A 25,956-nucleotide genomic window follows, 5' to 3' on the forward strand; every position below is an offset into this window, starting at 1 on the left:
TTAATTTTTATGCACACCAATATTTTCAGAACCGACTCCATGGCATTGCTTATTTTAAATTAAACATAGCTAAGTGCATCACATGATTTTGAAAGATTGCTAACTAGATAGCTAATTCAAAAGTAGGTGGGCACATAGTGGAAATTAGAGAACCGCACGTCCACTTCAAAATTCGACATTAGAAAATAAATATCTATCCATCCATACATATACACATATACATATACATATATACATACACACACACACACACATATATATATATATATATATATATATATATATATATATATATATATATATATATATATATATATATATATAATTTAACACATGAATACGCAATCTGTCTCATTGAGGGTGGGGAAAAAAGTTGTAACAAACTAGAGGGATCATTTGTTAATCTAATTCGGGACACGTGCAGTGCTATGTGGCTTCTGCCATTGGAATCCGGTAGGACTCATCTTTAGCTGATCTGAATAATGATGCGTCACACCGGATTTTGGCAGCACACGGATTCTTCTGGGCTCGCTGGTGTCACGTCTATGTGGGTCCCTCTCATCCCATGTACCGGACACAGATCAATTGCAGCCACCCAGTTGATGAACGGTCGATCACAGCACCCCTCTCCAACGTTTCCGAAGAGGCACTACACCAAATAAAATTTTACGAGGGAGCCGCACCAAACTCGGTCAAAAAGGCGAGCTTTCAAGTCAAGGCACCTCCTTTTCATGGGGTCCTTTATTTTAATGAAGGATTATAAAATCCACGGGAACCCAAAAACTACAGCCTTCGTCACGTGCCTTTCCACATCGCCTAGACGCCGTCGCCATCCGACGTCTTTAAAACGCATCCTTTTAACGGTCTCCCTCCACGCTCGTCCTCTCCCCAACCTCTCACTTTAACTATTTTCACGTGTTCTTGCCCTTCCTTGCAACCTTATCCGGTGCCTTAGATGACCGCCACGTGTTATGCACGGAGACGATAAATAACATCCCTGTTCCAAATAACAACATATCGACATAAAAAAAAAAATATACAGTTTCACTAAATTTTGCTGAGATATTACATGATTCACAAAATATTTTTTAAATTGAATAAAATGGGCTGTTTAATGCACTCCAAGATATGTTATAATTTTAATTTTTTTTATATCTTTATACTTAATATGTATAAAGTATAAAAAAAAGCTTAGTCATAGGACAGTATTTTTCCGTTATTTATTCATTGGGACCAAAAGTTTTTCTTCCCAAGAATACTGGTCTCTATGGATATCGGCCCAGGATACTTTTTTTTTAAAAAAAAGTGGCGGTAAAGGAGTACTTTCCTTTTGTAGAGTATAAAATTACCAATATAGTATATACCTCATCCATCAGGGAAAAATTATTTCTAATAATTTAAAAAAAAATTGCTAATATTTCTATAACAAAATTGCATTGAATGCTCCATATTACATGTGCTAACATTGTGTTTGACATCAATGACATCATATAATAAGTTTTTAAGAGAAAATGAGGGAGAAGCCAGCAACGGCAGTGTATAATAATTATATTCAGAGTCATTAGCAAGTAAATAGTTTAACATTAACAATCCTGAATATGGATGATATTTCTAGCTTATTATACTCAATAGCAAGCAAGACGATTACAGGACAAAAATAACCAGTCCTTGTAGAACAAGTTTATTCAACAAACATGTAACGCCTCCTCCCAGATAAAAATGCAAATACCGAGCATATATTCTCTGTTACGTTAATAGTCACTCACTACACAACAATCCCATGTAATTTACTCTCACAAGTGACGCCAACAACCCCCCAAGCTCGGTCCTCTCACACCATTCACCAACCCATCAGCACTCTCAAAACCTTCTACTCTTCCTCTCCCGTCTCATCACAACCAGCCGGGCTGAGCTCTGTAAAACTCACGGCCAACCCCCCGCAGACAGCTGTCATATATGTATATTTTTGCTAGGATCCCCCAAGAAAGAAAGAGAGGAGAGTTTGTTGTTGGATTATAATCCTACCCTATCTATCACTCTGATCTCCGTAACATAGATTTCCTCTCTTTATAGGCAGGATTCAGAGGTCCCCAGGTATCATGGAAAAAAGCTGTCATTCCTCCACCACCATCCCCAATCCCGCCGCCGCCACCACCACCACCACCAATACCAGCAGCTCTCTTAGCACCACCACCACCTCCTCCTCCTCCTCCTCCACCACCACCACTAGCTCTCACATCCAAACCTCCCTCAAGTCCCTCAACAAGGCCTCTTATAAGATCTCTAAGCCACTCCCCAAAAATCCAAACCCTAACTCCGCCCGCCCCTCCCTGCCGCCCGCCGCGATAAATAGCGGCGGCGCTCCGCCCCAGCAGTCGCAGCCCCCCGTCTACAACATCGACAAGAACGACTTCCGCGACGTCGTCCAGAAGCTCACCGGATCCCCCACCCACCACCACCCCCGCCCGGCGGCGCCTCCTCCTCCTCCTCCCCCTCCCGCCGCCGCTCCCGCCGCCACCTCCCGCCTCCATCGCATCCGCCCGCCGCCCCTCGCCCATCTGGCACCCCAGCACTCTCCACTTACCCCCGCTCCCCCGCCGCTGGCCGCCTCCGCCGCCGACGTCTGGACGAGGCCCCCCCTCTCCCCGCTCCCCCCCTTCCCCACCGTCAGCGCCGCCGCGGAGTCGCCCATCTCCGCCTACATGCGCCGCCTCCACAGCGGCGGGGGCGGGCAGCCTCCGCTGGTTCCCTCGCCGACGGCGGCGGCGGCGATGCTGCTCCCCCCGCCGACTTCGCCGCTGGGGTTCGGGTGCCTGCCGTCTCCCCGGTCAGCGTACCAGATGATGCTCTCGCCGGGCATGGTGTTCCCGACCTCGCCAGGAGTGCCCTTGCCGAGCCCGAGGTTGGGGGATCCGTGAAGGGGAGGGCTCCGATGCTTCCTTTCTCTGGATCAGCCTACTCTCCAGCTCAGAAGGTAAGCCCTTTCTCTGCCGCAGATCTGCTAGGGTTTATCTTTGATATCCTTCCATGCGTTCGTTATTTTACTATTCCTGTAAATATGTACTCTTAAAGTTTAATCAGCATTTTTGAAGTCATCAGGAGAGATCTGATGCTGGCGAAAGTGGAAAAAAATATGTTCATCTTTGTAAATGGATGATGTGGACGTAGAACCCTTTCAAAAATGTTGTTGTTTGGTGCTTGAAAAGAATGACACCTTTGGTTAGACATCCATATACATATTTTTTGTAAAATGATGGTGGTATGGTGTTGAATTGTATTGTATTTTGGTCTGTTTATGAAGAAGTTAGTGTGCAACAAGTTTTCTTATGGTGAAATGGTTTTGATGCTCCTATTTAGCCCTCTTTTGAGGTGAAATAAGAGATTGGATAAAGAAAAGGTCAAACTGTTTCTCGTTTCTGTCATCCGTGAAATCAAATAGCTACGTATAATAAGCTGGCCTTGTCTTGTGCTTTCTCATAGTTCCGTTCTTTGTTTGTGTAATTTTGAATAAGCCTGCCTTGATCTGCTGCCTGTCCACTAGAGAGTGACCTTTGGAGTTAAAATCACTATTTTTGAGCTGCCTGGGAAACTAGCACGGGACAGCCACCTAAGGGTTACAATCTGGCAATGGAGTTATCTTGAATTGGCTGCTCGATCGATTAGTTCTTCCTTAGTATGAACCAAATGGATTGTTAATTTTGATGATCGTAATGACAATTCTGAAACATCACTTGAGCGTAAAAGCATGCATGCATACTTTGCTTTTGGGATGAGATTGGGCATTGTTTATGGTATCTAACCACATAGGGGTAAGATTATTGTATTGCCCTTTTATGTAATTCCCCAAAATAAAATTTAAATTTTGGAGCGGATGAATGGAGAATAATGAGACTGAGCCTTGATGATTTTTTTGTTTTTGGTCCGTACAATGCCAACGCCGATTTGTCCTTGGTGTGGACACGAGTACTGGATTGATTATTTTGCGGGATCACGGTCGTCGCAGGAGGACGGTCCAGCCACTTTCGTTGTGGTTAGATTGATTTATGTTATTTTTTATTTTATGTGGGTAGGATTAATTTGCATATTGTCATTTGAGGACCTTTTTCGAATTGTTTTCTTCGTAGGAACCTATTTGTTATTTTGTGGTCCTATATATATATGGGGCATGCATTTGTTTAGAATTAATGAACGATGAATGAACATTAATCTTCTTTCTTCTTCCTCTTCTCTCTTCTCCTCTTCTCCTCTTCCCCTCTGCCTCTCCTTCCCTACCTCCGTGCTGCATCAGCTTTGGTATCAGAGCAGGCCCGACTTTGCATCTGTTGCTGAAGTCAAGGGATCCAGTTTATGGATGGACACCCGCGATTCTTTTTCGGCCTTTCTCTCATCTGCATTTTGCTGGAGTATTTGCACCGCAAACGCCGGAACGCACGGAGGATCGCTACACGGCACACATTCCGAAAAAAAGGGTCGTTCCCTTTCTTCTTTGTTCTCTTCCCTCTCCATCATCTCACCCCCTGTGAAGAGAAAAGGGGCAAAGCCCTCCCGTCGGTCGCTTCCCACCCAGCGCCATTCCACCGATCTCCTTCGCAAGACGCTGAAGCCGCCTTCGTCCCCCACCGTCGCTGCCTCCACCGCTGTCTCCCTTCCCTTTCCTTCCTTCTCTCTCGGGTCTCACACAGAGAGGGAAAACCTCGTCGCCGGGTACCCCCACAGCGGCCCGGGAGGCAAGTAAGCCCGCCTGCTCGTCGTTTTCTCCTCCAGTCGTCGTTGTGCATGCACCAACTACCGTCACCGCTTCGCCGCGCCGCCGATTCGCCATCAGACACCATCGTGTCTCCCCGAAAACTTCGGCCGCATCTTGCTGCCACCATCTGTGGCCGGATCCAGGAGAAGGACGCCGCCGCCCCACTCGACGCCGCTCTACTCCACCGGCGCAACGCCTCCCCACAACCACCGCCGCGAAATCAGGCGTGATCCATTGGAATCGTCGAAGGTGGAAGATGGTCTACAGTGCGGGTAAGGCCTAAACCCGTTAGCCCATCATCCATTAGCCCGAACCAATTCAAAAAAAAAAAAAGAATATTGCGGATCGGACTGTCTTCATGGGTTGGGTCTGTTAACCCGACAACCCGAGTCCATTTGAGTTATTTAAAAAAAAACAAAAAATTGAATTGCTGCATATGACGCATAAGTCACGCACGTGCGGGAGTTTTCTTCTTTCCCTTATTTTCCCGACTGTCTCTTCCTCGGTATCTCCAATCACCGCTTCCGCCACCCCACGCCGTCCCCGCTCGGCTGTTACCACTTCCGCCCACTACCACCAAATTTTTCTTTTTTCTTCGCACCACCGCGCCGCCCGCCTCTCCCCTCTGCCGCAGTTGCTGCTACTCCGCTGGACGCTCGCCGGCCCTTCCGTGCCCACCACCACTTCCCACGCCCCTCCCACCACCGCCATACCCTTTGTCTTCCACTGCTATCAGCGCCCCCGCTCTTTCCCCACCGCTGCTGCCACGTCTGCTGCTGCACCACTGCGCCGCGCGCCGCCCCCGCTCTTCCTTGCCGCCGCTCGCCGCTGCTAGTCGCCGCCACGCCGCCGCTTGTAATTGCCGCCGTCGGCTGCCACGCCACCACTGTCATCTCTGACAACCCCCACCACAGACCGCTCCAACCGCAGCCGCCATCAGCTGCTCCGACCGCCTCCACAGAAGCTATCATAGTGACGACCCTACGACGTCGTTGACCACCCTCCCGGTCCTGTTTCAGCTTGATCATCTTTCGCGTGCAGAAGTCTCTCTCTAGACCAGGTCAGCTCTATTTTCCCCTTCCCTGCAGATTCAATTTGTTCATTTAATTTGGCATTAATTTTCATATTTTGTGCGTGGTAATACGTTCCACAAATTCAAAATACACGCGACCACACACATTCACAAGACAAACAGAAACCCTAGTAATCGCACTTCTTTAATATTAACTGTAGAGCTAGATCATATTTGGGAGACCTATGTGGCTCCGTGACACCTTGCATAGTCCGAGAACTTAGTACTACTTGACTGCACTACTTGTTGGCCTGCGCTTCATATTAATTTTCAGTTTGCAATATTTATTTGCAAGGGAGTAGTTTTAGCTTATATTGGGCATATACTTTGCAATTTCGAATTACTTTCATGCATTAGGTCTACTTAGGAACCTTTATAATTGGTAAGAACATACATATCGTCATTCATTTTATGCATCTATGTAGTGGTCGTGTCGTATCTCATCTGAGTCCCACCTAGACATGGATTCCAAAATCGAAGCTCTATTAAAAGCTATCCAAGACACTAATGCTCAAGTCCAAAACACTAATGCCCAAGTCCAAGCAAACAATGCCCAAATTCATGACCTAACCACAATGTCCACCCAGGTTACTGCCCGACTCGATTCAATTGAGGATTCACTTCAGAGGGTTATTGAATTCCAGAAAGCTAGTACCCCCCATTTACCGAGTCTTGAAGGGGACGACACCCTAGAACAAATCCTAGAACAACAAGGCTCGGTTCGGCAGAACAACTTTGATAATAGGTCTGTTCCAGGTCACCATCATGCCTACTGTTGCCCAAGGCGACAAGCCAAGAGGGGGGGTGAATTGGTTTCTTTTAATTTTAACTAACTTACTTAAGTTAAATGAATGATTAGTAAGCTAAAACAAATCACAATACAAACAACACAAAGTATAGTGGTTCGGTGCTCTCCTTAGCACCTACGTCCACTCCCCAAGCGACCCCTTGGGAATTCACTATAATTCCGCGGATTACAGTTGGATTGTTTTCCGGGCTCACAATCCAAAAACCTCTACACTTTGGTTTTTCGGGTTCACCAAAAACCTATGTTGGTTTTACGGGCTCACCAACGAACCTTTGTTGGTTTTACGGGCTCACCAACGAACCTTTACAATTGGTTTTCCGGGTTCACCAATCAACCTATTCCGTTGGTTTTGCGGGCTAACCAACCAACCTTTACAAGTAGTTTAATAAACAAAGAAAGAAGATTTAAACTCCTAAATGAGCAAATGAAACAATATAAACTACAAAGAAGAGTTTAGAAAGTATTTATCGCTTGTAGTGACTTCTCTCTTCTTTGTCAAGGATGCTTCACTCTTCAAGGGAGGATGGAGCTCTAGATGACTCTTTGAATCTGCTCAACCACTTTCTTTTGATTCTTGAATGAAGCACTTGGATGAAGAAGATTAGGGCACTTTCTCTTTCTTGTGTACTCTTTGATATTCTTTGGAAAGGTTGTTCTATCTGATGAATAGTGCCACTTTAAATAGCTTCCTACATCCATTGGACAAGCCCCAATGGTTAGAATTCAAAAACTAGCCGTTACTCCCTTTTGGAAGGACAAAAAGTACATCTGCAGAACTAGCCGTTATGCTTTAGCCCGTGTTTGGGTCGGCTCAACCTGTCCTTGGGTCGACCCAACTTTCACTTGGGTCGACTCAAACATTCCTTGGGTCGACCCTTCCAGAAACACAGAAACTTTATAATTCAGCCTTCCTTCACTTGGGTCGACCCAACCTTTCTTTGGGTCGACTCAAAGTTCACTTGGGTCGACTCAACTTCTTCTTGGGTCGACCCTAACAGGGTTTCCAGAGAACCTTTTCTGTCTTCTTTTCTGTCTTGCCTTTGGGTCGACCCTCTCAGGGTTTGGGTCGACTCAAGCTTGGGTCGACTCAACTACTTCTTGGGTTGACCCTCTCAGTAAATCCAGAGAACCATTTTTCTGTCTTGTTTTGAGGATCTTGATCCTTGGGTCGACTCATGCTTTCCTTGGGTCGACCCAACTCACTGTTCATCTTTGCCATTTTTGCAGAAGTGTGCCAAATGTTTTCTTGATGTGCCGGGGTCGACCCAATCATCCTTTGGGTCGACTCAATCCACACTTTGCTGCATCTCAAGGTTAGATTCATTCAAATGAACAATGAAATGTATCTATATCAATTAATACAAAATATACTGAGAGTAATAAACTTATAAATGAAGTATCGATTTAACTTATAACATACTCTAGATAATTACTTGTTAATCATCAAAATAACACTATCATCCTCAATCTCCCCCTTTTTGATGATTACAAAATAAAGAGTATGAGCCTATTGATACTTATCTTAAATTCAGTTTTTGAAAGGGTTTAACTTGCAGAATTTCAGCTTTTCATATATAAGAGTGAAGTCTCCCCCTATATCATTTAAATGTTGCCAATTTGACTTTTTGTGTTACTCCCCCTTTCATTTATAATTCATTAAAGATGAAACTCCAAAAATTTGAGATAAAACATGAGTTTCAGGTTATGTATCGAGGTGTGAAAGGTGCGTGCCAAATTCTGAATTTATGTGTGCCAAATTCTGAAATTTGATATAAATTGTTGAGTTGAACATTTTCATTGTTGCAAATTGCTCCCCCTTGGATGTATATGCTTTCCTATATGATTTTCAATTTGTTTTACAAATTATTTTACTTTCTTTCTTTACTTCTCCCCCTTTTTGTTACTCTATTTACTTTTATCTTTACTTCTCCCCTATTTACTCTTTCTTTACTTCTCCCCCTTTTTGTTATCATCAAGGAGGTACATGGGAAAAGATGCAATAAATAACAACCATTCAAACTTCATTGATCAAAATAGGAACATTTGAGTACATTCATGTCCAAAAACAAAAACAGATACAATGTTCCTTAATCAAGATTTAAAGATACATGATAAAAACAAGATACATATGAGAACTAGATATCTAGCCTAGGCTCTAAACAGAAATGCTAATATCAGCCTAGGGAGAATCTAATGGCTGGGATCTAGTCCTCATCCTCCTAGTGTACGTGGCGAGGGGAGGTCGAGCCTGGTGAGACTGTGTCTGGCGTGGAGCACGACGAGCTGGATGACTCTGTGCCGAAATCTCTGACTCAGCAGCCTGTGGCACAGATGGTCCATGGGTCTCTCTCTCTCCGGAGTGCTCCTATCTGCTGCCTCAGATCACTGATCTCAGCAGACATGACGTCCAATCGGACGTCCAATCGGCTCATCAGCCCGTCAGTGATAGTCCTCGCCTGAGCTGACATAAGCTCAGTCATCCTGCTCCAGAACTCATCCGTATCTCTCGGAGGAACGGATGACGATGGTCCAGCCTCTGAAGGTGCAGTAGGATGATCCATATGCTCCTCATCCTCAGCCTCTGGTGCATCTCCCTCTGGTGCCTCACCCTGAATGCCTGCTCCAGTGTTAATCCACTGCCCGTTCACTTTCTCATATCCCATGCGTATAAGTGTCCGTGCAGTGTATGTGTCAGTATGAAGCAGACTCTTGGATGCCTCCCCCTCAACAGATATACCATGCTGCCGAAAAATCAAAGTGAGTATCATACCATAAGGTAGTGATACCCTAGAGTTGCAGATCACTTTCCTCATCTGTCTCAGTATCATGGCCGGAAGATTTAGGGGAATCCCCTGAATCATACACTCCATCACTGCTAGATCTCGCTCTGTGATGAGATCGAATCTCCCGGTCTTTGGAAATAAAATTCTGTTTATTATACTGAGCAGTAATCTCATTTCAGCAGAAAGAGAACTAGCTATTACCTTCTCGGAAAAGTTGAAGTTCTCATTTTCCATGATCAACTGTAGGGCTCTCAGTTTATCTTCTGTCCTTTCCGGAGTGGCTCCTACGCAGGGTAGATGAAGTAGCTCACTCAAGCTCTCCTCGGAAACTCGAACTCGAACCCCTCGAACTTCCGAAACAAGCCCTCCCATACCAGTTTTAAAGAAGGCATAGAACTCTTGAACCAATTCGGGGTAGATCAACACATCTAGGGAGCAAAGATACTCCCAACCTTGCCTTTGGATCCATTCCCTCAACCGAAACCCTTCTTGATCAAAGAACTCGGAATGGATCCTTCTCCCCGTTGTAACCGGTCTCCCCGCAAATCTTGCAAGTATAGCAGAGGGGGAAGGAGGAGGAGGTGGCTCCGCACGTGCCTCATGTCGTGGAGACACGGTAGATGGCTCCGTAGGTTGCCTTTCCTCATGTTGGATCCGTGTGACTCTTCCGGATCTCTTGGCTACGGCTCTTTTGGGTCCCATTTCTCAAGATCTTAAGGTAATCTACTGTTTGGAGGAGTTTGGAGGAGTTTGGAGAGTGGAGATTAGAGTATTCAGAAGAGGACAAGGGCAAACAGTGCCCTAACATTGCTCTCAGGTCCCCCTTTTAACAGTGGGGTCCCGACGTTGGGTCGACTCAAGAATTTTCTTGGGTCGACTCAACGTTGGGTCGACCTTATTCTGGGTTGGGTCGACCCAAGTGCAGAATTTTTCTTTTCTCTTCCTTTTTGCGTCTAAAAAAAAAATTTCCTTGCTTCCAATCCTTATAAATTCTTTCTGGGACAATGATACATGAGTAAGGAATCTATAGATAACAAGTTTGACTCATATTTCATGGGTTTTTAGAAATTGGAGGAATGTATCATGAAACTACTAGCTTCCTTTTATATTTCTTCAATAAAAAAGATCATATATGCCTAATTCCCTCCTTAGCATGCAGAATCTATCTTCACTCAATGGTTTTGTAAATATGTCGGCTAATTGTTTTTCAGTGCATATATGCTCAATATATATGTTTCCATTTTGCACATGATCCCTAATAAAATGATACCTTATCTCTATGTGTTTGGCTTTAGAATGCTGAACTGGATTTTTAGTAAGATTGATGGCACTAGTATTATCACATTTAATAGGAATATTATCTAGCTTAACTCCATAGTCCTCTAGTTGTTGCTTAAGCCATAATACTTGAGCACAACAACTACCAGCAGCTATATATTCAGCTTCAGCTGTAGACAGTGCCACTGAATTCTGCTTTTTGCTAAACCATGATACTAAGTTATTTCCTAAGAATTGACATGTGCCACTTGTGCTCTTCCTATCTAATTTGCATCCGGCAAAATCCGCATCTGAATATGCAAGCAAATCTAGATAGGAGTCTCTTGAGTACCATAATCCTATATTGGTAGTTCCTCTTAAATATCTAAGGATTCTTTTAACAGCACTTAAATGTGACTCCTTAGGATCCGATTGGTATCTAGCACATATTCCTACACTAAATACGATGTCGGGTCTACTAGCAGTAAGGTAGAGCAAGGATCCAATTAGTCCTCTATAGAGCTTAATATCAATACTCTTTCCTTTTTCATCTTTGTCTAGCTTACTAGTAGGATTCATTGGAGTGCCTACTCCTTTATGATTTTCCTTCCCAAACTTCTTTAGTATTTCCTTTGTATACTTAGTTTGATGAATGAAAATGCCTTCTTTAGTTTGTTTGATTTGTAATCCTAGAAAGAAGCTTAGTTCTCCCATCAAACTCATTTCAAATTCTCCATGCATTAAATCAGCAAATTCTTTGCAAAGAGTATCATTTGTGGCACCAAAGATTATGTCATCTACATATATTTGTACCATTAATAGATTTTTGTCCTTTCTTTTGAGAAATAGAGTTTTATCTACATTTTCTCTACTAAAGTCATTATTAAGCAGAAATTTGCTCAATCGATCATACCAAGCCCTAGGTGCTTACTTTAATCCATATAAAGCCTTATGTAGTTTAAACACATGATTTGGCAATTCATGATTCTCAAAACCAGGAGGTTGTTCTACATATACTTCCTCCTCAATAAAACCATTTAAGAAAGCACTCTTCACATCCATTTGATATAATTTGAAATCCATGAAACATGCAAATGCTAGAAGTAATCTAATAGCCTCTAATCTAGCTAAAGGAGCAAATGTTTCATCAAAATCTATTCCTTCTTCTTGATTGTATTCCTTAGCTACAAGTCTAGCCTTATTTCTTATGACTAATCCATTTTCATCTAATTTATTTCTAAATATCCATTTTGTTCCAATTACTGAGTTATGCTTTGGTCTTTCAATTAATGTCCATACATTACTTCTTTTAAATTGATTCAATTCTTCTTGCATGGCATTTATCCAATTAGTATCTTTTTCAGCTTCTTCATAAGTCTTAGGTTCTAATTGTGAAACAAAAGCAAGATAATCATTTAAATTTCTAAGAGATGATCGAGTTCTTACCCCTTGAGATGGATCACCAATGATTAAGTCTTTAGGGTGTCCATATGCATACCTCCATTCCTTTGGCAAGTTTTGGGATTGAGGTGGCACGCAATCATCTCCCTTATCTTGATTTGGCACGTCATCAATATTCAACTTTTCAAAGTCGATAATTTCTGTATCATCATCAACAATATTTTCTTTCCTAGCAGACTCACTATCAGACTCATCAAATATAATATTGACTGACTCTTCCACTACTAAAGTTCTTTTATTGAATACTCTGTATGCCCTGCTAGATGTGGAGTATCCTAAGAAGATATCTTCATCTGACTTGGCATCAAATTTACTTAGATCCTCCTTGCCATTGTTTAAGATGAAACATCTACATCCAAAAACTTTAAGATATTTAGCAGTTGGTTTCTTATTCTTCCAAAGTTCATAAGGAGTTTTCTTGGTTATTGGTCGTATTAAAACTCGATTTAGAATATGGCAAGCAGTGCTTATAGCTTCAGCCCAAAAGTACTTTGGAAGATTTGACTCACACAACATTGTGCGTGCCATTTCTGCCAATGTCCTATTTTTCCTTTCAACAACCCCATTTTGTTGAGGCGTTCTAGGTGCTGAAAATTGATGTGATATACCATTTTTAGTACAAAATTCTTCAAAGTGTTGATTTTCAAATTCGGTACCATGATCATTTCGAATTGCTACTAAGGTGAGTTTCTTTTCATTTATGATATTATTATATAGTTTCAAGAATTCTGAAAATGCTTCATTCTTATGTGCCAAAAATGAAACCCATGTATATCTTGAAAAATCATCAACAATAACTAGTCCATACTTCTTCCCTCCTAGACTTGTAGTTCTAGTAGGTCCAAATAAATCCATGTGTATGAGTTCAAATGGTCTAGTTGTTGATACTATATTCTTCGATTTGAAAGATGATTTAGTTTGTTTTCCCAATGAACATGGTCCACATATTTTGTCATTTTCAAAGATCAATTTTGGCACATCTTTTATTAATTCCTTCTTGACTAGTTTTGATATTAATTCCATACTAGCATGTCCTAGTCTTCGATGCCAAAGCCAACTAGTTTCATTTTTCTTTTCTTCATTAGTAATTAAGCATAATCCATTTTTCTTGCCTAACTCATGAAGATCTACTAAGTAAATATTTCTTTGCCTTTGTCCTACAAGTACAATGCTATTATCTTTAGGATTTGTGATTATGCATACAGATGCTTCAAATGTGACTTTAAACCCTTTATCACAAAATTGACTTATGCTAAGCAAATTATGTTTTAAACCCTTAACTAATAAGACATTTTCTATAAAAATAGATGGAGTAATAAAAATTTTACCCTTTCCAATGATATGCCCTTTACCATTGTCTCCATAGGTTACTACTCCACCCTTCTTTGATTCCAAGGTGACAAATTGATTTACGTCACCGGTCATGTGTCTTGAACAGCCGCTATCTAGATACCATCGTTTTTCCACTTTATCAGCTGCAAGACACCCCTGCAATCAAGATCAAGAAAGAGCTTTAGGTACCCAAACTAAGTTGGGCCCTTTAGGGTTAGTACTCTATGTTCCTTTTGGAACCCAAACTTTCTTGAATTTAATCTTTTGATTATTACTTACTTTGTTTTGACTGGACTTTCTATAGTTACATTCATATGCTCTATGTCCTAACTTATTGCAGCAATAACAAGTAATATTTTTACTTTTAGCTTTTACAAAAATGTTCTTTAAGAATTTTTGTTTCTTATTTGTTTTATAACCTAAACCAGCCTTATCATATACAGCTTTTTGACTATCAAGAATCATATTTAATTTGGTAGAACTAAGTGTAAATTTATCTACCAAGGATTTATATTTTTCAGCATCTTCTTTTAGCTTGATATTTTCAGTAATTAGATTCTTGGTTTCATTTGCAAGTTTCCTACTTAATGTTTCACAGTTATGAGACAGTTTTAACTTATCTTTGACAAGAGATTGATTTTCTTCTTTTAGAACTTTATTTTTATTAATTAGTTTCTTATGTTCTTCCATGAGTTCTAAGAATGCATCATGTAATTTATCAACAGTAAAATCACAGTCAAGTTCAGAATCTACCTCATCGTCATTGGCCATATGACACATTTGGGCCGTCTCTTGATGATCTTCCTTTTCCGAACTTGATTCCTCACTTTCACTCCATTCAGCCATGAAGTTCTTCTTTTTCAGTTTTCTTGCCATCCATTTCAAATCTGGGCAATCTATCTTATAATGCCCGGGTTTGTTACACTTATAGCAAATGGGAGTTTCTTTTTCCTTTTCTTTGTCCTTACCCTTTTCTTTGCTTGAGTTACCTTTGATGAAGGGTTTCTTTCTATGGAATCTATTCTTACCTCTCATAAATTTTCTGAATTTTCTTCCAAGCATAGCCATCCCTTCTTCATCAATTTCTTCATCATCATCTGAATCTTCCGATTCAGTTTGTTGTTTAGGGGTGGTAGTCTTTAGGGCAATGGGCTTTCTTCTCTTGACCTCATCTTCTGAATTTTGCCTCATTGTCAACTCATGGGTCATGAGTGATCCTAGAAGCTCCTCTAATTGCAGTGTGTTGAGGTCCTTAGCTTCTTGAATTGCGGTTACCTTGGCCTCCCAAATTCTTGGTAGAGACCTGAGAATTTTTCGCACCAAATCAGAGTTAGAGTAAGACTTTCCTAAACTCTTAAGCCCATTTATAATGTCAGTAAAACGAGTAAACATATCAGTTATGGACTCAGTAGATTCCATTTTAAACAATTCATACTTGTGTACTAATATGTTTATCTTTGACTCTTTAACTTGATTGGTCCCTTCATGGATGACCTCAAGTTTGTCCCAAATTTCTTTGGCAGTAGTGCAAGTAGATATTCTATTAAATTCACTTACATCTAATGAGCAGTAAAGTACATTTATAGCTTTTGCATTTAACTGTGCTAATCTTCTATCACTTTCATTCCAATCCATTTCTGGTTTGGGTATGATAGTGCCCTCTATATTAAGTGTGGGTGTGTGAGGTCCTCTAATGATGATGTACCATAGTTCATAGTTGGAAGCTTGAATGAATATCCTCATCCTAGCTTTCCAATATGTGTAGTTTGTGCCATTAAATAGAGGTGGTCTATTTATGGATTGCCCCTCACTCATAGAACATCCCACTTGGGTTGTCATGATCTTTAACTCTTGATTGTGAGATCAATGAGTACTATTAGAGCACCTTGCTCTGATACCACTTGTTGCCCAAGGTGACAAGCCAAGAGGGGGGGTGAATTGGTTTCTTTTAATTTTAACTAACTTAAGTTAAATGAATGATTAGTAAGCTAAAACAAATCACAATACAAACAACACAAAGTATAGTGGTTCGGTGCTCTCCTTAGCACCTACGTCCACTCCCCAAGCGACCCCTTGGGAATTCACTATAATTCCGCGGATTACAGTTGGATTGTTTTCCGGGCTCACAATCCAAAAACCTTTACACTTTGGTTTTTCGGATTCACCAAAAACCTATGTTGGTTTTACGGGCTCACCAACGAAACTTTGTTGGTTTTACGGGCTCACCAACGAACCTTTACAATTGGTTTTCCGGGTTCACCAATCAACCTATTCCGTTGGTTTTGCGGGCTAACCAACCAACCTTTACAAGTAGTTTAATAAACAAAGAAAGAAGATTTAAACTCCTAAATGAGCAAATGAAATAATATAAACTACAAAGAAGAGTTTAGAAAGTATTTATCGCTTGTAGTGACTTCTCTCTTCTTTGTCAAGAATGCTTCACTCTTCAAGGGAGGATGGAGCTCTAGATGACTCTTTGAATCTGCTCAACCACTTTCTTTTGATTCTTGAATGAAGCACTTGGATGAAGAAGATTAGGGCACTTTCTCTTTCTTGTGTACTCTTTGATATTCTTTGGAAAGGTTGTTCTATCTGATGAATAGTGCCACTTTAAATAGCTTCCTACATCCATTGGACAAGCCCCAATGGTTAGAATTCAAAAACTAGCCGTTACTCCCTTTTGGAAGGACAAAAAGTACATCTGCAGAACTAGCCGTTATGCTTTAGCCCGTGTTTGGGTCGGCTCAACCTGTCCTTGGGTCGACCCAACTTTCACTTGGGTCGACTCAAACATTCCTTGGGTCGACCCTTCCAGAAACACAGAAACTTTATAATTCAGCCTTCCTTCACTTGGGTCGACCCAACCTTTCTTTGGGTCGACTCAAAGTTCACTTGGGTCGACTCAACTTCTTCTTGGGTCGACCCTAACAGGGTTTCCAGAGAACCTTTTCTGTCTTCTTTTCTGTCTTGCCTTTGGGTCGACCCTCTCAGGGTTTGGGTCGACTCAAGCTTGGGTCGTCTCAACTACTTCTTGGGTCGACCCTCTCAGTAAATCCAGAGAACCATTTTTCTGTCTTGTTTTGAGGATCTTGATCCTTGGGTCGACCCACCCAACTCACTGTTCATCTTTGCCATTTTTGCAGAAGTGTGCCAAATGTTTTTTTGATGTGCCGGGGTCGACCCAATCATCCTTTGGGTCGACTCAATCCACACTTTGCTGCATCTCAAGGTTAGATTCATTCAAATGAACAATGAAATGTATCTATATCAATTAATACAAAATATACTGAGAGTAATAAACTTATAAATGAAGTATCGATTTAACTTATAACATACTCTAGATAATTACTTGTTAATCATCAAAATAACACTATCATCCTCACCTACCCTCGCCCTAGAGGACCTGGTCCCTTTCCTAATGTTGATAGAGGTTATCGACATAACGTAGAACCCAGAGAACTTCATGACCTTGATGAAGATGTAATGCGAGGCATTAGGGTTGAAGCTCCCACTTTTGACGGTCGTCTTGACCCGAAAGTCTTCTCAAATTGGTTACGCGAAATGAACCACTTCTTTGAGTGGTACAATCTGTCTGAGAAAAAAAAATCCGATTCGCTAGAATGAAACTCCTTGGTCGAGCTAAGCTGTTTTGGCAAAACACTGAACAATTGTTAGCTAGGAGACATCAACCTGCTATTACAGATTGGGTGGCAATGAAAGAAAAATTAAAAGAAAAATACCTTCCATTAAGCTATCAAGCTGACCTCCTAGATCGATGGAACAATTTAAGACAAGGTAGCTGCACAGCTACTGATTACATCGCTCAATTTGATGAATTTATGATGCGAAGTAATGTAGCTGAAGATGAACGTATGATCCTGAGCCGGTTTCGACGAGGCCTAAATGATGAGCTTAGGAAAGAATTTATCCTTCGTGAAGTGGCCACTTTAGACCAAGCCTATACATTTGTGCAAAACCATGAGCAATTCTCCAAATCCATGTTTGCTAGGCGCCCTGACACCAGGCGGGTTCCCACTAGTGCCCAACCATCTGGACCCAGACCCCCAACCGGTTCTGTCCCACCTAAACCCTTTTCTTCTACAACTATCCAAAACCAAGATATTAAAGGCAAAGGAGTTTTAGGTGAACCTCCAAAGACAAACTCAAGAATTCAGTGTTTTAAATGCCAAAGGTTTGGTAATGTTGCCTCCTAATGTGTAAATCAGACCTTTGTTATTGATACACAAGAACAGGAGGATGACATAGATAATTTGGAGGAACAAATTTATGAGCCCAGTTTAGAGGATATTTAAGATGTCGAAGACGAACTTGAAGAAAAATCACACACTTTAGGTTGTATCCGAACTACTCTCCAGATAATTGCCCACGAATCTGACCAACCCACTATGAATGTAGTAAGGTGTGCAATTACCCAGCCTAAGGAGACTGATGACTGGAGACGAACCTTAATTTTTCACACTTACATTAGGTGCGGAGAAAAAGATTGTAAAGTTATCATTAATAGCGGGAGCTGCATTAATGCGATATCTTCCAGCATTGTCTCCCGCTTGGGTCTGACTCCTATGTCCCAACCTCAACCATATAAGGTCTCCTAGATCGACACATCATCCATTCACATTAAGGAAAGGTGTCTTGTACCCATTCAAATCCTTTCTTATAAAGACACTGTCTGGTGTGACGTACTTCCAATGGACATAGGTCATCTGATATTAGGAAGACCTTGGTTGTTCGACCTCGATGTCACCATTTAAGGTCGAACTAACTCTTGCTCTTTTGTATTCCAGGGCAAAAAGATTAAGCTTAATCCTTTACGGCCCAAAACACTAGATAAGAGTACGAACAAGAGTAAATCAAAGGGAAAGGAACTCCATATCCTTAGCCCCGCGGAATTTGAGAGGAACGTATTTAATGACTCTCCCCTCTTTGCCTTGCTAGTTAGAGAACTTCACCCACATCTTCAAAGCACATTACCGGCTGAAGTCCTCGCTATCCTTGAGGAGTTCAAAGAAGTTTTTCCTGAGGATCTTTCGGATCATTTGCCCCCTTTGCGTGATATTCAGCACGTTGATCTAGTCCCGGGAGCAACTCTTCCTAACTTGCCCCATTATCGGATGAACCCTTTTGAGCATGCAGAGCTCCTAAGGCAAATTAAAGAGCTCCTACAAAATGGATTTATTCGGAAGAGTCTAAGTCCTTGTGCCGTACCTGCCCTTCTTACTCCAAAGAAAGATGGAACTTGGAGAATGTGTGTAGACAGTCGGGCCATTAACAGAATCACGGTCAAGTACCATTTTCCTATTCTCCGGCTCGATGACATGTTAGATATGATGGTAGGTGCCACGATTTTCTCCAAGATTGACTTAAAAAGTGGCTACCATCAAATCCGGATTCGCCTAGGAGATGAATGGAAGACAGTCTTTAAGACAAAAGATGGCCTCTATGAATGGCTGGTAATGCATTTTGGCCTCTCAAACGCTCCTAGTACCTTTATGCGAGTGATGACTCAAGTACTACGACCTTTCATGGGCAAATTTTTAGTCGTGTACTTTGACGATATCCTTATTTATAACCAATCTAAGGAGCAACATTAAATCCATTTAAGGCAAGTTTGTACGACTTTACGCAACGAGAGCCTCTATGCTAACCTTAAGAAGTGTTCATTTTTCTCTCCTCACGTAAACTTCTTAGGGTATATAGTCTCATCTGAGAGCTTATCTGCTGACCCTGCGAAATTCACTGCAATTGTTGAATGGCCTGAACCTAAGAATATTACTGACATCCGTAGTTTTCACGGCCTGGCCATATTTTACCGTCGTTTCATAAAGGGGTTCAGTACACTTATGTCACTTATCACAAATTGCCTTAAATGAGGTGACTTTCAGTGGACACGCGCTGCTGCTAAAGCATTTAGTGACATTAAGAAACGAATGACGGAAGCGCCAGTTATGCGACTCTCTGATTTTACCAAAGTTTTTGAGGTGGAATGTGATGCATCTGGCTTAGGTATGGGTGGTGTGCTTAGCCAAGAACGTCATCCTATAGCCTATTTTAGTGAAAAACTGAATGAGGCTAGACAGAGATATTCCACCTATGACAAAAAAAATTTATGCAATAATCTAGCCCTACGGTATTGGTGACATTATCTCCTTCCAAATGAATTTGTTCTCTATTCTGACCATGAAGCACTTCGTTTTCTTAATTCCTAGAAAAAACTTAATCATCGTCATGCTAGGTGGGTTCAATTCCTCCAGGATTACACTTTTATCCTCAAGCATATGTCAGGTGCAGCGAACAAAGCTGTTGATGCGCTAAGTCGACGAGTAACTCTGTTGTCCGCCATGTCTGTTTCCATCACCGGTTTTGACAGACTTAAGCACGATTACTTGTCTTGCCCCGATTTTGGTCAACTCTATAATGCCCTTGCTGATGGACAAGGACCTTTGATTGATGGTATTTATCTTCAAGATGGGTACTTGTTCAAAGCTTCCAAGCTCTGTATTCCGCGAACTTCCGTACGCGATTTCTTGATATGGGAAGTGCATGCCTGTGGTCTCGCTGGACATTTTGGGCGTGATAAGACCATAGAAGAAGTTAAACGTCAATTTTTTTGGCCAAGTTTGAAACGGGACGTTGCTAAAATTGTGGGACAGTGTCGCACGTGTCAACTAGATAAGCACAAAAAACAAAATACAGGCCTCTACACTTTCTTACCTGTCCCAGATCGTCTTTGGCTTGACCTTAGTCTCGACTTCGTGCTCGGCCTTCCTCGTACCTTTCGGAAACATGATTCCATTTTTGTGGTTGTGGATCGTTTTTCTAAAATGGCCCACTTCCTCCTTTGTTCCAAAACTTCTGATGCCTCTCGAGTAGCCAAGATTTTCTTTGATGAGATTGTTAAGTTATACGGTTTACCAAAAACCATTGTCTCCCATAGGGATGTCCGCTTCATGAGCTATTTTTGGAAAACCTTGTGGCATATGGTTGGCACCAAACTTAAATTTTCTACTACTTATCATCCTCAAACCGATGGCCAAACCGAAGTCGTCAACCGAAGTCTAGGTACCCTTTTGCGAAGTCTAGTAGGGGAACACAATCGTAACTGGGATTCTATTCTGCCTGTTGCCCAATTTGCATATAATTCATCGATCAATATATCTATCGGGATGAGTCCATTTGAGGTAGTTCATGGTTATAAAGCTCGCAAACCTGTAGATCTCCTACCTATGTCCCCACATATTTGCATTTCTGAGTCTGCACATGCATTTGCACAACACATTCATACTCTGCATCAGGAAATTAGCAAGCGCATTCATATGAGTAATGCTCAATATAAGCTACAGGCTGATTCTCATAAGCAAAATAAACAATTTTAAACTGGGAATTATGTTATGATACGTATTCGGCCTGAGCGGTTTCCATCTGGAACCGTTAGGAAACTGCAGGCTCGTAGTGCTGGGCCCTTTCGGGTATTGCAACGAGTGGGCACTAATGCTTATGTCCTTGATCTTCCCTCTGATTTTGGTGTTAGCTCCACTTTTAATATTGAGGATTTGGTTGCTTACAAGGGTCCCCCTTCCATTCCTACTAACCCTTTCACTGAGCCATCCCTTGAGCTTGATGATACTCCTATTCTTGATTCCATACCATGTCCGACCCATCTACTCTTACCACCAGCACAAAAAGAACATATTGATGCCATTTTAGATGAGCAGACTGTTTCTACCAGTGATGGGGGTGTTCAACGTTTCTTGGTTCGCTGGCGAGGATGCCCGGAGTCTGATGCTACATGGATTACACGTGAGGAGTTCCAGCGCATTGATCCAGATCTCTTGGAGTACTATTAGAGTCATTCGTCGAGGTCGACTTCTTCTTACCCGGGGGGAGTTGGTGCGGACACGAGTACTGGACTGATTATTTTGCGGGATCACGATCATCGCAGGAGGACGGTCCAGCCACTTTCGTTGTAGTTGGATTGATTTATGTTATTTTTTATTTTATGTGGGTAGGATTAATTTGCATATTGTCATTTGAGGATCTTTTTCGAATTGTTTTCTTCGTAGGGACCTATTTGTTATTTTGTGGCCCTATATATATATATGGGGCATGCATTTGTTTAGAATTAATGAACGATGAATGAACATTAATCTTCTTTCTTCTTCCTCTTCTCTCTCCTCCTCTTCTCCTCTTCCCCTCTGCCTCTCCTTCCCTACCTCCGTCCTGCATCAGTCCTTGAGACTGAACCCCCTAACATGATGTGTATGAAATTATGCTAGGTTTGCACCTACCTAGCATGGTCCAAATCTAGGTTATTTTGGTTTCGATATGCCATTTAAACCTAAACACAACCCATTTATTGGATGTGGCTGTGTCACCTTGGAAGTTGGATCTAATCTTGATGGAATTAACTCGAAGTTATGATTGTTTTTTCATCAACTTCAAAGTTGGTCTTCTTGGGGTTATTGGGTTCAGTTTGCAAGAGACTTCCCAGTTAGGTTGGAAAATCAGGTCTAGGTTTGGGATCCAAAACTAACTCGTAAATTCGGATATCTAGACCATAGTATTATTGAGTTGGGTTTAAGCTGAATTTAGGCCTATTTAACCCACTGAGATTCTATTTATCATACACCTCGAATGTCAGTCTTGTCGTTTTGCATCTAAGATGCAATACATGAGCCTGGTTTCTCTTTGCTATTGGACTGGGTTGCTTTTGCTTTAATCTACTAATCGTTCAATCTCATTTACCTATAATTCATCTATTTTTTGACTTCAGCCTCTGAAACAATCCTTGGCAGCTTGATGAGTGCAAGAGCAAAAATGATGCCTAAGAAATTAAAAAGCATGAGCACTTAAAAAGATGTTATATAACACAGTAATAAAATATTTATAATCTTTTACAGATAGTGCTAGAAATGGGCTCAGGCCGACTTGAGGTCCATCGGGCTGGGCCGGGCTTTGGGCCAGACCTAAAAAAGTTTAGACCTGGTTTGGGCTTACATGTAGAGCCCATTTGTTTGTCGGGCCGAGCTCAAGTATATCATTAGCCCCGTCCAAGCCCGAGCGCGAATAAAGCTTGAAACGGAGTCTGAATTCAGGCCCGAATTCAAGCTTGAATGAATTTTTTTTTGTATGTTGTTATTTGGAGAGAATAACGAGAAAGTAAAGGACAAAGTAAAATGGGTTTAGCTGAAAATAATGTATCACATATCATTTAGAGAAAGCCCAATTTTTAGCTAGCTCATTTACTTGTGAAGCAATATTACGAAATATTAAACTTCAATCAAGTTCGTGCTAGACTTATTATTGTCCCAAACAACTAATTTGGGCCAGCCCAATTAGGTTTGGGTTAGGCTCGAGCTTGGATTATCGAAAAAATTTTGGTTCTAAGTTCGGCCCGAAACCCAAAAAAAAGTTTCAGGCCGGGTTTGGGTAGGGACATTGCTTCGCCGAGCCAAGCCCACTTCCAGCCCTATTTACGGTTGGATTTGGTTCCTGCATTTCAAAACACGTGATGATGTACTACAGCAACATTCTAGGAGGCAACTAGCATGCAAGTGTTTAAAGTTCCAAGAGAAATTGATCTGAAACTGCCAGAGTTTTTTCAGTAGTTTCGTCGGTATAGGTTCAGTTTCAATTAGCTTACATCCTTCAATCAAAATGACCAAATTCAGTATAAAATTTAATATATACCAGAAAAAAACTTTTTATTTCAACATGAATGCATATCATGTATAGTGATCTGCCCAAATGGCAAATGGGATGTAATATATTTTCTCTAAATTTATGATTTTCTACTCCTCTTCTTTCAATTTTTATATCTTATTGTTTCTCTTATTTTTAGTATTTCATAACAATGTTTACAATCTGTTAGATCACTGAAGATATGTAACACAGCCAAAGATTTCAACCAACACAATCAACCGTAAAATGGTACCAAATTGCTTTTTTTGGGATGATTTTTTGGTGACTTTTATTGTCTCATTTTCCCTATTATTTTTGGCAATCTGAAATCAAACATCAAATAGAAATTGCTGAAGCCAAAACTAATTTTGCCCCACCAGAATCACAAGCGAAGCCGAGTTTGTAAATCTTGGGTTAAAGTATATTATGTTAAATTATAGTACATATACGTGCATATATCCATACATGCATATGTATGCCTAAATGCGTATATATACTTAGACATACATATATACGTGCAGACATATGTAAGGGCTTGAATACTTTCGAGGGGGAAAAAAAGAACAGGGTAATCTATGGATATGCTTGTGCATTTATTTGGAGAACCATTTAATTGCAGCATGATAATATTTTCCTGCAAATTCCGCAACATCATTCATTGATCTTCTAAAGTTAAAGCGCAATAATTCATCTAAAATAATGAAACAAGCCATACTACAGGTAATTTGATACCAAATTAGTTATAAAAAGAAAAACACCAACTAATAGTTTGTGAAACTTATGATTTGTAATTAGGTTAAAGTGTTTGGCAACCGACAATAGTGCGAGGGTTATTGCCTAGTTGCTCTGCTCTCCTTTCATCGGCTTCATCTTATACTCAACCCACCCTGAAGGATAGCCCACAGCTCTCCAACTTAAGGGCCAAGTAGGCTCAGGTAGGTCAATCAAGCATGATATATGGCATCAAGAGTACCAGATACTGATACGAAACTACATGTTGGCTGAATTGAAACAATGCTTGCATCTACAAGTTGCATCTGTTTTGCAGTTGAGCCTCCTTTTCACAGCCTTTGCTTGCAGGCGGTGTTGCTGCTCTTTTACTTTTTTCACATGTTTAGCTTCTTGCTATCCACTTTGTATTTTTTTACCAAATTCTTCCACATATAGTTTTGCATTGTAAATATTGTATAAAACTATCAGTTTACTTCGACTGTTTTACTGCTGCCTCAGGGTTTCCTTTAGAGGTTGGATCAAAATCATAGTAACCTGATCAAGTGGCCTTCATCCCTGCTGTGGTATGCTCTGTTACCGAGATTGCGAACGTTGATCTCTACTCATTATTTCTTTGGATAAACCTCATGCTTTCTTTAACTTTTTAGGATACCTGGCTTGGCACGCTTGCTATTGGATTTGTTTTGCCATCAACATCATAACCTTCATGGTTTCTCTTTTCGGAGCCACTTTGTTGCTTCCTGTCACTCTAACATCATTTTGCTTTAAGCATCATGTCAGTCATATTCTGCAACTGACTTGCTGACCATTGGGTGACCGACCTATCTCAAACCTCTTTTGTTACATTAATCTCTTAAGGTCCTCCCTGTTCCATTGTTGGACCCACCGTTCACATTAGGTTGATTAGTGTACCTGGCGGGAGACGTTATGGATTATGATCCAGGTATAATCCACATAGAGGATGGACATTTTCTTAATCTACTATAATTTGTATGCATTATTTTTTGTTTTTATCTAATTGTTTTATAATGGAGACGTGGTTCATATGCATACACTGTTTTGTGATATCCTAATCTACCTGTGTCATATCTGACTGTATCTAGTTTCCATAAATTTATCCATATCAGACTTAGACGGCCCTTTGGCCTCTTCAGTTGCTTATTGAGGTTAGTTCCATCTTAATTCTGCAAACAGGGTTGTTTAGCCATCTCTCCGAGGTACATAGAAACAGGTATTTATCTGAATTTTGAGGTTGGACCCGTCCCTAATTTGTTTTACTGGCAAAAAACATCTGCTGCTCTGTTTAATGCAAGAGGTTATCCAAGAAAGTTCTTTTAATGGATGGTTCAGGGAGCTTTGCCCATGGTTTTGTTGCTGCAATAGCATTTGAGGTATATGCTGGAATACCTTAGGCTATATGCTGGAGTACCTTATGCCGGAATGTTGACGGTCCACAGCTAAAACAAAGTTGGCCTTATAATACTTTGAGCTGCTATGCAGTTGAAGTGATCTCGCCCAAGCTAGAACTCAATTAGATGTTCCCCATTCAATCTTCATGGAGCCTGCAAATGATGGAATCGTTCCTTCGGGGGAAAGGAATTGTTATGGCCGATAAGCCTTAGGATTGGGCTGGCAGATGCAATTCTATATCGATTGTTTCATCAAAGAATGCTATATCGGTTGATACCAATCCATATCGATCATACTATATCATATAGGTACCAAATTGGTACGGCATATGTACCGGACAAATTGATATGGTAACAGATTGGTAGCGGTACGGAGTCTGGTACTATGATGGCTTATCTTGGTTTTTCATCAGTAAAAATTCAGTTTGATTTAATCATATTTGTATCTCATTGATATTTTAGGTAGAGATTTTTGTTGCCGGTTATCCAACTCAGTTTTCACATTTTGCAAACTTAGCCATTTCATCAGGCGAGTTTTAGAATCAGAATGGTCATATTCTCTATCACATTTGGTTTATGATTGAAATCAGAATCGTAATAGAATTTAAATACCAGAAAAGAGTCAAAATTGAGTTTTGGAGGGATTGAGCATTCTT

General features: G+C 41.1%; 1 protein-coding gene across 9 annotated transcripts; it reads left to right on the forward strand.

The window, feature by feature from the left end:
• Positions 1-1,618: 1,618 nt before the first annotated feature.
• On the forward strand, positions 1,619-25,727 carry LOC113461419 (VQ motif-containing protein 9-like). 9 transcript variants are annotated; one of them, XM_039116140.1, is made up of 4 exons: positions 1,619-2,974; positions 23,955-24,094; positions 24,390-24,454; positions 24,539-25,727. In XM_039116140.1, the coding sequence occupies exon 1, from the start codon at positions 2,100-2,102 to the stop codon at positions 2,916-2,918; it is 819 nt and encodes a 272-aa protein (XP_038972068.1). In that variant the 5' UTR covers positions 1,619-2,099; the 3' UTR covers positions 2,919-2,974; positions 23,955-24,094; positions 24,390-24,454; positions 24,539-25,727. The 9 variants fall into 9 exon arrangements, with proteins under 9 accessions (XP_038972068.1, XP_038972071.1, XP_038972066.1 ...); XM_039116143.1 differs by having other exon boundaries at positions 24,617-25,727; XM_039116138.1 differs by having other exon boundaries at positions 24,390-25,727.
• The last annotated feature ends 229 nt before the right edge of the window (positions 25,728-25,956 follow it).

Source organism: Phoenix dactylifera, unplaced genomic scaffold (genome assembly GCF_009389715.1).
Source record: "Phoenix dactylifera cultivar Barhee BC4 unplaced genomic scaffold, palm_55x_up_171113_PBpolish2nd_filt_p 000064F, whole genome shotgun sequence".
Lineage (NCBI taxonomy): Eukaryota > Viridiplantae > Streptophyta > Magnoliopsida > Arecales > Arecaceae > Phoenix > Phoenix dactylifera.

Bases quoted from the DNA above. Each gene is read 5' to 3' on its own strand.
- LOC113461419 (XM_039116138.1), top strand. From the start codon at position 2,100: ATGGAAAAAAGCTGTCATTCCTCCACCACCATCCCCAATCCCGCCGCC.